This window comes from Mustelus asterias, chromosome 8, assembly GCF_964213995.1.
Source record: "Mustelus asterias chromosome 8, sMusAst1.hap1.1, whole genome shotgun sequence".
In the NCBI taxonomy this organism is placed as follows: domain Eukaryota; kingdom Metazoa; phylum Chordata; class Chondrichthyes; order Carcharhiniformes; family Triakidae; genus Mustelus; species Mustelus asterias.
The window spans coordinates 6,290,256-6,304,949 of record NC_135808.1 but is presented as its reverse complement, the minus strand read 5'-3'; the positions used below and the strand labels follow the sequence as shown (position 1 = coordinate 6,304,949).

General features: G+C 43.0%; 1 protein-coding gene across 1 annotated transcript; it reads left to right on the top strand.

The window, feature by feature from the left end:
* The first annotated feature begins 444 nt into the window (after positions 1–444).
* On the top strand, positions 445–14,413 carry LOC144496787 (zinc-binding protein A33-like). Its single transcript, XM_078217329.1, has 6 exons — positions 445–1,054; positions 1,147–1,242; positions 1,336–1,569; positions 4,154–4,176; positions 6,477–6,592; positions 13,377–14,413. Exons 1-6 carry the CDS (start codon positions 647–649, stop codon positions 13,925–13,927), a joined length of 1,428 nt encoding a protein of 475 aa, XP_078073455.1. The 5' UTR covers positions 445–646; the 3' UTR covers positions 13,928–14,413.
* Positions 14,414–14,694: the final 281 nt, after the last annotated feature.

Genomic DNA, 14,694 nt, shown 5'->3' with positions numbered 1-14,694 from the left:
TGAGGAATGTCGGATCAGACGTGGATCATATTGAATGGCGGAGCAGGCTCGAGGGGACGTAAGTTCCTATTTCTTATGGTGTTATGATCTTATTCATGGTCGTTTCCACAAATACAGCAAGTCGGAGAAAAATGTGTAATCTCATGCATGTATGTAATCTCGCGTATTACTCCCTTCGCCGTGAACAAAGATGACTTCTTGACATTCAGTGCAATTCGTGTTTTAGGTTCAGTAACTGCAATAATTAATACTCAGTTTTGCAGAGCTGGATCGGACACGCTGTGTCGCCAAGGACGGTTGTAATCGGCAGCGAGTTCAGACTGGAGAAAAAAAAATGGAATCTCAATCCACGCCCACCCCTCCGCCTTCCTCTCCCTCTTACCCTCCTCCCCCAGGGCCAAACATACATGAACGTTTCACCCTCTCGACCTGAGTTCAATCCACCCTCCGTTATCTAACGCTGTTCGTCCTCGATACTGTTCTCCACGTTGTCTCTCTATATCAAGGTTAATGTGCCGTAGATTAGAATCGAATAATAATTCCCCGAATTTAGTTCTTCGGGAAACCGCAGAGCCAAAGGGCTTCAGCAGCGCAGTACTGGAGGAACATCGAAACTGAAAGTGGATTTCAAGTGCTGAGTGTGAACATGGCTTCCAGACAGGAGACTGAGAGTTTGACCGAGGAGGCAATTTGTCCCATTTGCCTCGATTTCTTCATTGATCCGGTAATACTGGATTGTGGACATAATTTCTGCCGCTCCTGTATCACCCAGTGTTGCAAACGGAAGATAAATACCTGCCCGGAATGTAGAGAGAAGTTTCCCAAAAGAAACCTCAGGATAAATCGGGCCTTAGGGAATCTGGCCGAAAAAGCTCGAAAATTAAACTTGAACCAGAGAGAGGAGGAAATTAAACTTCACTGTGAGAAACATCAGGAAGAACTGAAGCTGTTCTGTGAAACTGACAAGAAATTGATCTGTTACACTTGTAGAGATTCGCAGGAACACAGAGAGCACCGCTTCTTGAGGATTAAAGAAGCTGCTGACACTTACAGGGTAAAAGGAAAAACATTTCAAAAGGTAACACTTTAATCACATTTCCATTGTCAAACACTTTCATTCTGTGATTTTTTTTCTCCCAATCCCAGGGTCAGCTGAAATCTTCCTTAGATTCTCTCACAGAGAAGAAATCGGCCGTTCTAGAAATGAAACAGAAACAGAAACGAAAGATTTCTGAAGTTAGGGTAAGGTCTCCCTGTGCTGATTTTCTGGGATCTCGGTTAGTTTTGTTCCCTTTATCGCGGGACATTAATTATGTTTCACATTTCATTGGGTAGGAACAGTCGAGCAATCTGCAGACCTACATCACATTCGAGTTCACTAAAATGCACCAGATTCTCACCGAGAAAGAGCAGCGTTTACTCAGAGACCTCAGGGAAGAAGAGGACAGGATTCTGGAAACCATGGAGAGAAACCTTCGAGAGATTCAAGAGAATTTAAATTCTATTGAGGAGAAACTCTCAATTTTGCAGAAACAGATGGAGCACAAAGACGAGGCGATATTTCTGAAGGTGAGGGCCAGTTTACTGAAAGTTCACTGAAAATCACAGAGTCACAGAAAGTCACAGAGGGACCTGGGTTTGATTCCCGGCTCGGGTCACTGTCTGTGTGGAGTTTGCACATTCTTCCTGTGTCTGCGTGGGTTTCCTCCGGGTGCTCCGGTTTCCTCCCACAGTCCAAAGATGTGTGGGTTAGGTTAATTGGCCATGCTAAATTGCCCCTTCGTGTCCCGGGATGCGTAGATTAGTGGGTAAATATGTGGGGATATGGGGATAGGGCCTGGGTGGGATTGTGTTCGGTGCAGACTCGATGGGCCGAGTGGCCTCTTTCTGCACTGTAGGGTTTCTATGTTGTACAGAGCCCACCGTGCATGTGCCAGCCATCAAAAAACACCTACTTACCCTAATCGCAATTTGGCCCGTAACCTCATGTGCTATGGTGTTTCAAATGAATATTTATCAAAATAATTGACTATATCTGTGAAACAAATATCAGATTTATTGAAACATTAGAATTAGAATTAACCAGATTGCCTGCACTGTTGTCTATTCTGTGGCTGTTCTGCTGCTTTTAACAAACCGACCGGTTCCCTCACTGTCTGCAGGATCTGGGGAATACCTGCAATGAATGAGTTGTTGCGATGTATCATAATTCAAGTTTAATTTGCTACTGGAACTATATTGTAATTCATAATTCAGGGCGTGTGTATGTCTCAGCGAGAGAGAAAGTTAACGTTAAAGTTTATTTTGTTAGTCACAAGTTTTATTTTTATTTTTTATACTTTTCCAATTCAATCAAATCAAGTCCAATTCAGAGTCTCAACAAGTTGAGACATTTCCGATCCAAGCTGGGTATGCGACCCTTTACCCAGCCTTGGGCCTGATCTACATGAGCCAAGCTGATTGCAGTAGGAGACGTCTCCGCCCCCAAGGCTTGATCTCATTTGCATCTTAGCCAAAAGGCTGAGATGCCGCTTTTAAAAGCCACAAGTTTTAAAAGTCACAAGTTTTTAAAAATTCATTCATGGGATGTGGGCGTCGTTGGCTAGGCCAGCGTTGCCCAGCCCAGAAGGCAGCTGACAGCTGAGAGTCAACCACATTGCTGTGGATCTGGAGTCACTTGTAGGCCAGCCGGGTAAGGACAGCAGATTTCCTTCCCTAAAGGACATTAGTGAACCATAAGACCATAAGACATAGGAGCGGAAGTAAGGCCATTCGGCCCATCGAGTCCACTCCACCATTCAATCATGGTTGATTTCAACTCCATTTACCCGCTCTCTCCCCATAGCCCTTAATTCCTCGAGAAATCAAGAATTTATCAATTTCTGTCTTGAAGACGCTCAACGTCTCGGCCTCCACAGCCCTCTGTGGCAATGAATTCCACAGACCCACCACTCTCTGGCTGAAGAAATTTCTCCTCATCTCTGTTCTAAAGTGACTCCCTTTTATTCTAAGGCTGTGCCCCCGCGTCCTAGTCTCCCCTGTTAATGGAAACAACTTCCCTACGTCCATCCTATCTAAGCCGTTCATTATCTTCTAAGTTTCTATCAGATCTCCCCTCAACCTCCTAAACTCCAATGAATATAATCCCACGATCCTCAGACGTTCATCGTATGTCAGGCCTACCATTCCTGGGATCATCCGTGTGAATCTCCGCTGGACCCGCTCCAGTGCCAGTATGTCCTTCCTGAGGTGTGGGGCCCAAAATTGCTCACAGTACTCCAAATGGGGCCTAACCAGTGCTTTATAAAGCCTCAGAAGTACATCCCTGCTTTTGTATTCCAAGCCTCTTGAGATAAATGACAACATTACATTTGCTTTCTTAATTACGGACTCAACCTGCAAGTTTACCTTTAGAGAATCCTGGACTAGGACTCCCAAGTCCCTTTGCACTTTAGCATTATGAATTTTGTCACCGTTTAGAAAATAGTCCATGCCTCTATTCTTTTTTCCAAAGTGTACGACCTCGCACTTGCCCACGTTGAATTTCATCAGCCACTTCTTGGACCACTCTCCTAAACTGTCTAAATCTTTCTGCAGCCTCCCCACCTCCTCAATGAGATGGGTTCTTCCAAGAATTGACGACAATGGTCATCATTAGACTTTTAATTCCAGATTTTCTGTTACTGAATTCAAATCTCACCATGGTGGGATTCGAACACAGGTCCCCAGAACAGCGACAATACCACTACGCCACCACTTCCCAGTAGGCTGACATTAATGCTGCAATGAAGTTATTGTGTAATAGTTACCCAATGAATCCCATAGCTATTGCTCTTTTTTCATACCCATGAATTATTCAAATAAATCTCTTCTGAAAATTACTCTGGAAAAAGCTTCCCCTACTCTGTCAGCTGGAACATTCCAGATCACCAAAAATCACTGCCAAAAAAAGTTCCCCGTTTTTTGCCATCAATTAGATTTGTCTATTTGATCCATCAGGTCTCTCTGTTCCTGCGTCCCCTTTAAAACTATACTATTTAATTTACATGTTTCCTTCCAAAATACACCACTTTTTCCCTGTTCAATCTCCTTTACCCTGCCTCCTGAATTCTGTCACTCATCTTCCTCACTGCACCTTTTTTTTATATTGCAGGAGGAAGCTTGCTGGAATAAAAGGTAAGACACACTCTTTACTGCAAACTCCACACATTTGCTAACAAAAAGACACTCAGAAAAGTGTTGTTATGGGTAGCGGATTTTCCCCCCTGTTTATTGTGGAACATCAAGAACCTATTCCAATTTTAACTCACACGGAACCCATTCAGTCTCAGAGTTAAAAGGTTCATTAGTCAGGTGACAATAATGCCGCCTATGGTACACGCTTAATTTTATATAATAATAACACGCCTTATTGCAGTGATTAATCAGAATGGGGTTTCATTTAACAGTTCAATATTATTGCATTAAGTGACAAGACTGCATACAAACAATATAAACTGATCGACCAACCTGAGATAGGCAAACCTTAAAGGGGAAATGGGTTGGATTTTAATCAGAGTACAAACGCCTTCTCTGCCCAACACAAACTTAGTAATAATAACTTGTTCTTATATGGTGCCTAAACATAATTGAATGCCCCAAAGAGCTTCCCAAGAGTGATATAAAGCAAAGATAGACACAGAGACATCAAGGATGGAGATAGGTTTAAGGACTTAAAGGAGGGAAGGGAGATGGAGAGTTTTAAGGAGGGAATTCCAGAGTTTAAGAATTCGATAGCTGAAGGTACAGCTAAGATCAAACATCAGATCAAGCACAAGATCAGGTGCAATGCCTGTTCTGGTCAGCTTGAATCTTGTTTGTCTCTCTTGTGGGGACCATGAATTGGATTCAATTTGAATTTGATTCAAAGCAAGGAGGTGGTTTAAGGGCTTGTCTCCAGTCCACTCTGTGCATTGGCTTTGTAACTTTAAATATGGGGGATCTACTGGAATCAGGGATGCTAAAGAGTTCAAAACTAGAGGATGGTAGGTGTGTCAGAGTATTGTGGGTCCTAAGTATGCTGCTTCAATATAGAATCATTGAATCCCTACAGTGCAAAAGGAAACCATTTGGCCCACTGAGTCTGCACTGACTCTCTGACAGAGCATCTTGTCCTGGCTATGAGCCATTTACTTGACATGGGTGTTTCAATTATCTGCCCAAGGTATCTATCACTCAGTGTAGAAAAAGGTTAAAATGTCACTTTGTACTACATTTACTCTACCACAGAGAATACTGAAAGTTTGGAATATTCAGCAGCTTGACAATTTAAAGTATTTCTTCAATGTTTTAATAAATGTTATAGTCATAGAGTTATACAGCACAGAAAGAGGCCCTTCAGCCAATTTAGTCATCGTTGGCCATCAAGCACTTATCTATTCTAATCCCATTTTCCAGCACTTGGTTCATAGCTATGGCTTTTCAAGTGCAAATCTAAATGCTTCTTAAATGCTGGGAGGGTTCCCGCCTCTTTCAGGCAGTGAATTCCAGATTCCCACCACCCTCTGGGTGAAAAGGATTTTCCTCAAATTCCCTTAAAATCTCCCACCATTTACCTTCAATCTATGCCCCCTGATTATTGACCCCACTACTAAGAGGGACAGCTTCTTCCTATCTACCCTATCTAGGTCCTTGATAATTTTGTACAATTGAATCAGGTCCACCCTCAGCCTTCTCTGTTCTAAGGAGAACAAACCCAGCTTCTCTTCATAGCTGAAATGCTCCAGCCCAGTCAACATCTTGGTAAACCTCCATTGCATCTTTTTTAGTGTAATCACATCCTCCTATAGTGTGGTGACCAGAACTGTACATAGGACTTCAAAGTGACTTATTTATTAGTCACAAGTAGGCTTATATTCACACTGCAATGAAGTTACTGTGAAAATCCCCTAGTCGCCACACTCCAGCGCCTGTTCGGGTACACTGAGGGAGAATTTAGCACGGCCAATTCACCTAACCTGCACATCTTTGGACTGTGGGAGGAAACCGGAGCATCCGGAGGAAACCCAAGCAGACACGGGGAGAACGTGCAAACGTCACACAGACAGTGACTCAAGACGGGAATCAAACCCAGGTCCCTGGTGCTGTGAGGCAGCAGTGCTAACCACTGTGCCACCGTGCTGCCCCTGTGGCCTAACAAGCATTGTAGCTTGAAGCTGTGGCCTAACAAGCATTTTATGCAGCTCCATCCTAATGTCCATGCTCTCATATTGTATACCTCAGCTATTAAAGGCAATCATCCCATATGCCTTTTTAACTACCTTATCCATCTGTCCTGATGCCAAAAGGGATCTTTGTATATGCATCCCAAGGTTCCTCTGGTTCCTAACACCCTACCATTCATTATGTATTCCTTTGGCTTGGTAATCCATCATTGGTAGTACATCATTGATGTATATTACAAACAAATTATAACATTGACTGTTTAATGTTTGCAGAATTTGTGAATGCCATTGCACCCTCTCAGTAGCTAATGAGGTCCTGACTATCGGAAAGTTTAATGGCCCGTTACAATACACAGTGTGGAGGGGAATGCTGGACTGCATCAATCCAGGTAACATTTCTTGTATTCATTGCCTGATGATAAATCTACTTTTAAAGGGATTAAAGGAACTCAAAATTATAGATTAATTATTGAATTTTCCAGTTGTTAATCCCAGGAGACTGTCCGCTCTCCTTTATTTTTTCTGGGCAATTGGCTGTAGCCATCAGCATTGTGTGTAAAAGCAGTGCAGGGATCTGTATAACCAGAGGAATAGAGCACCAATCTCATTTTACGAAACCAAATTTGGATTGGTCTGGTCCCACCTAGAGCATTGGGTAATATTTTTATCGATGTATTATTGGAAACACAAATAGGCATAGGAGAGCATATTAAAAGCCAACAAATCTATTAGTTAAGAAGAGTGCTTGTAGAAACTGAGTCTGCACTGGATAATGGAGGGAGCATGTTGATCTTGTTGAAGGATTCAAGGTTCAAAACAGCATAGAAAAGTTACTGAACGTTCTGTACTCAGCAAGGGACTCAACTTCAGCTCTTTACATCCTCATTCAATAAATGTCAGACTCGGCATGATGCTGAATCTTTCCTTCATCTCTGTGCTCACTGCTTTAGACAGGAGTCCTCTCCCCGTTCAATGGATCCTTTCACCTGCTTCAAGTATTCTCCTTCTATCTGGACCCCACCCTCTAGCCTCCTACCTTCTCTTGATCTTTTCATCGAGACCCGTCAGCACGACCTTGGGTGCCTTAATTTATCTGTTCCTCCTAAGCACTCAACCTGTCTCTTTCTGAACTTGTTGCATTCTGTTCTCTCAGATCCAACTTTGACTTGGTATTTAAACCTGCCAACAAGATGGTGCTGTTGTTGACTGGCGTACTGACCTTTAACTCATGGTGGCCGAGTGTCAGCTCTCAAACACTTCCTCATACCTCCCCCTTGACCACAATACCACCACCAAACATCAAGCCATTGTTTCCACAACTGTCACTGACCTCATAGTCCTCCACCTTGGGGATCTTCCCTCTACAGCTTCCGACCTCACAGTCCACAACCCGCACAGCACACTTCTACCTGCGTTCTAAAATCCACAAACAGGACTACCGAGATAGACCAATCGCATCATAAATAAAATTTATTAGCTTGGATAGAAGACTGGCTAACTGACAGAAGGTAGAGAGCTGGGATAAATGGGTCTTTTTCTAGTTGGCAAGATGCAACTAGTTGGCTACCACAGCGTTCGGTCCTCGGGCCTCAACCATTACAACCTATATTAATGACTTGGATACAGGGATAAAATGTGCTATAGCTACATTTGCTGATGATAATAAAATAGGTGGGATAGTAAGTTACAACGAGGAAATAAGAAATTTACAAATGGATATAGATAGGTTACGTGAGTGTACCAAGATGTGACAGATCGAGTTTAACATGGATAAGTGTGAGGATATCCATTTTGGTCAGAAAATAGGAAAGGGAAGTTATTATATAAATGGAAAGACATTTTGGAGTACTTCAGTACAGAGGGATCTGGGTGTCCTCATGCATGAGTCACAGAAAGCTGGTATGCAGCTACAGCAGGTAATAATGGAAGCAAATGCAATTTTGGCATTTGTAGCTAAAGTATAAAAGTAAGGAAGTGTTGCTGCAACTATTCAAGACATTGGTGAGACCACCTGGAATATTGTGTACGGTTTTGATTGTCTTATTTGAGAAAGGATGTAGTGGCATTAAAGGATGTTCACTAGATTGATTCCAAGATCAGGGGTTTGCCTTTTGAAGCGTGAGTGAGCTGTTTAGGCCAATCAGTTCAGAAGAATGAGAGGAGATCTAATTGAGATATATAAGATGACAAAAGGTATTGACAAAGTAGACATAGAGTGGATGCTTCCTCTTGTGGGGCAATCTAGAACAAGAGGTCATAGTTTTAGGATAAGGGGTAGCACATTTAAAGCAGAGATGAGGAGAAGCTACTTCTCTCAAACCGTCATGAATCTGTGGAAGTCACCATCTCAGGGTATGGTGAATGCTGGGACATTGAGTAAATTTAAGGAGGGTATAGACAGACTTTTACTTAGTAATGGGTTGCAGGGTTATGGAGAATGGGCAGAAAAGTGGAGTTGAGGCCACGATGAGATCAGCCATGATCGTCTTGAATGGTGGAGCAGGCTTGAGGAGCTAAATTGCTTATTCCTGCTCCTAGTTCTTATGTTCCTGCCCCATTGAACTCATCTCTTCCTATGTTGACTCCATCCTCACTCCCCTTTTCCAGTCCCTTCCCACCTACTGTAATGATTCCTCTGATGCCCGATGTCACATCAACAATTTCCATTCTCTGGGCCCTGACCAGCTCTTCACTTTGGACGTCCAATCCCTCTACACGTCCATCCCCCACCAGGAGGGTACTGGGGCTCTCCACGTCTTCCTCGATTAGATGACCGAACAGTCCCCACCCACCACCACTTTCTTCTGCCTAGCTGAATTTGTTCTGCCACTAAAAAAAAATCTTTTAACTTGTCTTACTTCTTGCAAATAAAAAGTGTAGGTATTGGTGCCTGCATGGCTTCCAAGTTATGCCTGTGCTTTTGTAGGTGTTGTGGTCAAAGATTTAAACCACTCAAGTCTGTTAACTGCAATAATTGAGGCTTTATTCAGAAAGATATTTGAGAGACATAGTCCTGCTTCTAAAAACATCTGACTAGTACCAAAGCTGTCTAAAATATTTATATCTTTTGGTTATAGAAAAACAGGAAGTCTCACACATACATCAATAAATTACAGACCCGAGACATATGGCATCTTATCTCTGTAATGTGGCCTTCCTGATTGTCTGCTTGACTATCTCCTTAATGCCTTGTTTTGACTAGCTTTCCTATCATGCCTGAAAGGCTCCCATAGCTGACTTTAAAACTATTAATATTCGAAATACATTAATCTATTTCTAAAACTGTAAAGTCTTAACATGAGTTTCAATAGAAAAATATTTCAATTAGTCCACTTAGACCCCTGATCAGATAGGATTTGGCCCAGGTGGATCTTTTCCAAGATCTTCCACTCACCAGAAACTCTAGGGATCCTGCTAGAGTCCAGTGTGCTTCATATCTGCTACCCTATCATTCTCTTAGTGCTTTGACCTAAGTTAGGCCTGGAACTATCATTTCATTAAATTGCAAAATCCTGATCAACATTCCTGACTTTGTATACTCTCAGAGGGAAGTGTTATTAGCAATGAATACCAAGGTATACCCCATATGAGGCAGTAACATCATGTGTACCACTAGGGACACCAGTAGGTTCTGATAACAACAAATATAGGGTCTAACTATTAAGACTGCAACAGAGCCAATGACTGCTGTTATTCTCCCGACTTCTCATCAGTTATACTGCATTCTTGCCCTCCTGACCCGATTACTGGCTGAATCCTCCATTCTTTCAGTCGTCCCTGTGGCCAGATTCCCCCTTGTGATTACTGATAGCCTTGTTCCAAAAACCTCCTGGTAGTGACCAGGGCTCTTTCCTCTGCTATCCGAGTTATGTAACCTGGACTGTCGCCAATATTTACTTCACTGAACCACCATGGACTGAGGACCGTGTCTGCAAGATGAAAATCCTCCACTGTAAAGGACTCAGTGATCTGTGAACAGAAGATAAAGACAGAAATATTGTGGATGCTGGAATCTAAAGCAAACTCTGATGAAGAGTCATCCAGACTCAAAACGTTAGCTCTGTTCTCTCTCCACAGATGCTGTCAGACGTGCTGAGATTTTCCAGCATTTTCTGTTCTTGCATCTGTGAACAGAAGGTGTGGTTATTATCTAATCCTCGATGTTGGAATCTTGCCCTGTCCATTAGAAATCATCATTGCATAAGGGGGCGGGGAGGGGGGTGGGGTGGGGTGGGGGGTGTTGGACTGCCTTGGAGGTCTCCTCAAGAGGGTTGATCAACACCACAATTGCAAAATTGTTACTGCTGGGTTTCAGGATATTTTGGGGGCAGATGATGTCATGCTGTGATTCAGTACAACACCTGGGATGCTAGCTGGCATACCCACCAATTTCCATCCATTCCCAGGAATTCCAATTTATTTCCACCCCGACATGTTCGATTAATATGTTCCTGTCTTATATTCATAAAATGTTATTGTATCTCCCATATCATGTTATCATGAGCTTTTTTACTACTAATTCCTGTTGCTTGACCTGTAAATCAATGAAGATCTAATTTCACTACAGCCTGATGTGTGTTGTGGTGCTGTACCGAATCTTATACCTTTAATATCTGACCTACCATTATTTATAAGTCTCAAGGAAACATGTCACATGCCCTTCCACGAGACTGTGAGTCAGTTGTATTCATGCCCGGGGAAATGACATGGTGGCTAGTTTTTTAATGAGTTTTTGGCATCTGCACTTTGACAATTCAAAACGCTGTGTACTGCTACAACAAAGTTGAATAATAACATTATATAACTCTCTTGACAATATTGCCTGTCTAATCTAGGTCCCAAGAGAAATGGTAACAAATTAGTCCCTCCTATCGTGATGTTTATTACTATGTTGGACCATGTAGCAACAGTTGGTGTTGTACACTCCATTTTTGAAGCTGTCTCATTAGTGTAAAAAATTGGGACAATGTTACCTGACCTCATCTGCCCCCTTTTTGATAATATCACATGAACAACATGGTGATTATTGGAAGTGACTTCTGTCAGAAATTCCAATGCATGGTTTCTTGTAAAATTTAGCTTGGCCAATTCAGCTAACCAGCTTTTAGACTGTGGGAGGAAACTGGTGGAAACCCATGCAGACACGGGGAGAACGTGCAGTCTCCGCTTAGTCAGTGACCCAAGCCAGGAATCAAGGTGGCTTGGTGGCACAGAATCACAGGTGACCCTGTGCCACCAATCTCAATCTCAAAAATTTCTGTTTTTATTGTGACAATTGTGTCAGGAACAACTCATTAAACTTTACACAAAGGATCAGTCCTCTGCAAGATTGGTAATAATCATTTCTAATATCACAAATTACAGTCAACCATATTGAATTAAAACTATCACATTCTCACATGCGTGCAGGTTTAATTTGTATCCAGGTTTAATTTCCCATATGTTTATTAAAGATATCCTGGAATTATGATTCTGACCATTAAGTATGATTCCAGGTTTATAACCTGAAAAATTAACTTTATTAATCACACTTCCCTTTTGTTAGCTTGTTGACTTAATTCATTGAACCTACTCTCACAAATCACCGTGTCGAACAGAAAAACATTAAAGCTTGAGGCAAATATTATTTACACACAAGCAGAGAAATGTAACACCTGCTTTAAAACAATGATAACCAAAATGATGATGTGGAGATGCCGGCGTTGGACTGGGGTGAACACAGTAAGAAGTCTCACAACACCAGGTTAACCTGGTGTTGTGAACCAAAATGATGTCAGTGGTCTAGTGGTGCTTGCTTCTAACTTCTGAAATACCTGCAATTAAAACTCAGGACAAGGTTAACTGAATAAAACCTGAATATATATAGCCCAAACCAATCATAAAACAACTGTATGACCATCCATGTAAAACAAAAGCAATACACAGATTCTCACAGCTTGTAAATCTGTAACAGCTTCTTCTCAACATTCTCTCGCAGCAATAGATTTTAAGGGACAAAACACTGTAAACTTACAATCCCTTATTAAAAATTTAGGCACATGCAGTAAGCACATTCAGTCTTTCATGGGTGGCGCGGTGGCACAGTGGTTAGCACTGCTGCCTCACAACACCGGAGACCTGAGTTCAATCCTGGCATCGAGTCACTGTCTGTGTGGAGTTTGCACATTCTCCCCGTGACTGCGTGGGTTTCCTCCGGGTGCTCTGGTTTCCTCCCACACTCCAAAGATGTGCAGGTTAGGTGGATTGGCCATGCTAAATTGCCCTTAGTGTCAGAGAAACGAGCTAGGGTAAATGCATGGGGTTGTGGGGATAAGAGCCTAGGCGGGATTGTGGTTGGTGCAGCCATGAAATATAAACATACATCAAACAGACAAAGAAAAATGTGCAACTTATCAGACCAAACTACAAGCCATTACGTCGCTGACACAAAAACAGCACTGACAGACACAAAAGGAATCACAGACGGGAAAAGGATTTATACCACAGCAAAATACACAGATCCTCACATTATATCTCTTTCTGTTGCCTTTCCACTTTGAACTTTACTGTGGGTTATGAATTGATTTTTTATTTTCTCCCAACTCTTTTAACCTTTCTTGTGACTAGGTGGGATTGCAAGAAGCAAGATTGTTTATATTTTGGTCAGACACGCAAGCAGATCTTATCGCTTATCTCCTGACTCATTGTTGGTGTCATCTCACTAAAATGGGAGCTCACCTCCTGTAATTGCCATTACCAATGGTCGCTGATTTCCTAATTCCCCTTTGAACTCCACTATCAAAAACAGGAAGTGACCAGCTTTTTTGTGTCACTCCCCCTTCTGAGTCTCTTTCACATCCCAACATCACCCTCCCCCCCAATAACTTGGAGGTCCACCCCTCCCCTCCTCTCTCACCTCCTCAGACTCCATCTATCACTTCCCATCTCCCCTCCTTTCACTTCCCCTCTGAACTTCACTCACCTCTCTCTCACCTCCCTCACTCCCCCTAGCCTTTCACACTCTCCTCCTCCCTCCTATTCTCTCCACCCTCCCATCCTGCTCTCCATCTCTTTCTTTCCTCACTTTCCTGCTGTATGCCCTTCCACTCCCACACTCCTCTTGCTCCTCCTGCATATTCTATCCCTCCCATGTCCAACTTGCTCAGTCACTGTGTTATTTCAACTTTCCCCCAGCTCCAGCCTCTCTGACTTTGGATCCGAACACAGCGAATCCCCGGCTCATCCTCTCGGAGGATTGGACCAGTGTGAGATTTGGAAAGGAACCGCAGTGGATCCCTGACCCTCCGCAGATGTTTGGTGCCTGGCCCTTCGTCCTGGGATCAGAGGGATTCACATCAGGGAGACATTACTGGGAGGTGGAGGTGGGGGAGAAGACACAGTGGATTCTGGGGGTGGCCCAAGAGTCTGTGGACAGGAAACGGAGAATGGACCTGAGCCCAGAGAATGGATACTGGACTGTGTGGCTTGAATTTGGAACTTATTATTTTGCGGTCACTTCCCCTTCACTGACCCCTCTCACCCCAACGGTAAATCCCCAGAAAATTGGGGTTTTTCTGGACTATGAGGGTGGACAAGTGTCATTTTACAATGTAGACGGCATGTCCCATCTCCACACTTTCACCCACACTTTCACTGAAAGAATCTTTCCCTTCTTCCATCCAGGATGGAATATCGACGGGAAAAACTCTGCACCACTGAAAATCTGTGGGATTAAAGGTCTCTGACAGATCCATCCCATAATTTCACACCGTCTCGCTGACTCCTGCCAGCTTTTAACTGATGAGTGTGGGTCTCAGTCTCAGGTGGAGAGAGAAGCCAGGTTAACATTCCGGGTATAAACCCTGTGTGAGAACTGGGAACTGAAAGATCAACAAGGACCTCTGTAGGGCTGGGGGAAAGAAGGTGGGGGAGAGAAGAAACAAATATCAATCCAAAGTAATTTGACCAAACATATTGTGAATATCCTTTGTAATAATATTCCCGTTGTCGTCACTGAAGGGTCCATTCTGTCATGTGTTATGATTGATTCCTTACTAATGAATTGATTAGGTTTTTGGGGTTGGACAGAGAGGACATGTCTCCTTTTCTACTTGCCTCTTTTATTTCAGCTCACGTCCAACCATTGTTGCCTTTCTCTTATATTGCAGCTTGTTGTCTTCTTGTCTCCTGGACCTTTTCCTTATACATTACTCATGTTCGTTTTTTTCTTGTGCGGGATGGTGGATCGGGGGGCGGGGGTTTATATGTGTATGGGGAAAAAGTTTGGGGGGGAAAGGTGTCAGATGTGACCTCTAGAGGAAGAGGGTAACGGGTGCATGGGTTCCGCCATATTTTAGGTAGCTGGGGGGAGGTGGTTGATGAAGTGTTGTGTATTCGGGAGAGGGGGCTGTTAGGTTGTGTTTCCAGGGGTTGCAATGGGTGTCAAGGTGACATGTGTGTTGGAGAGGTTTCTTTTGGGTTTCCTGAGTTGAGTTTGAATTTATTTATTAGT

Bases quoted from the DNA above. Each gene is read 5' to 3' on its own strand.
- LOC144496787 (XM_078217329.1), top strand. From the start codon at position 647: ATGGCTTCCAGACAGGAGACTGAGAGTTTGACCGAGGAGGCAATTTGT. The intron at 1,570-4,153 runs GTGAGGGCCAGT...TTTATATTGCAG, and splicing joins ACGAGGCGATATTTCTGAAG to GAGGAAGCTTGCTGGAATAA. The intron at 4,177-6,476 runs GTAAGACACACT...TAATGTTTGCAG, and splicing joins GAAGCTTGCTGGAATAAAAG to AATTTGTGAATGCCATTGCA.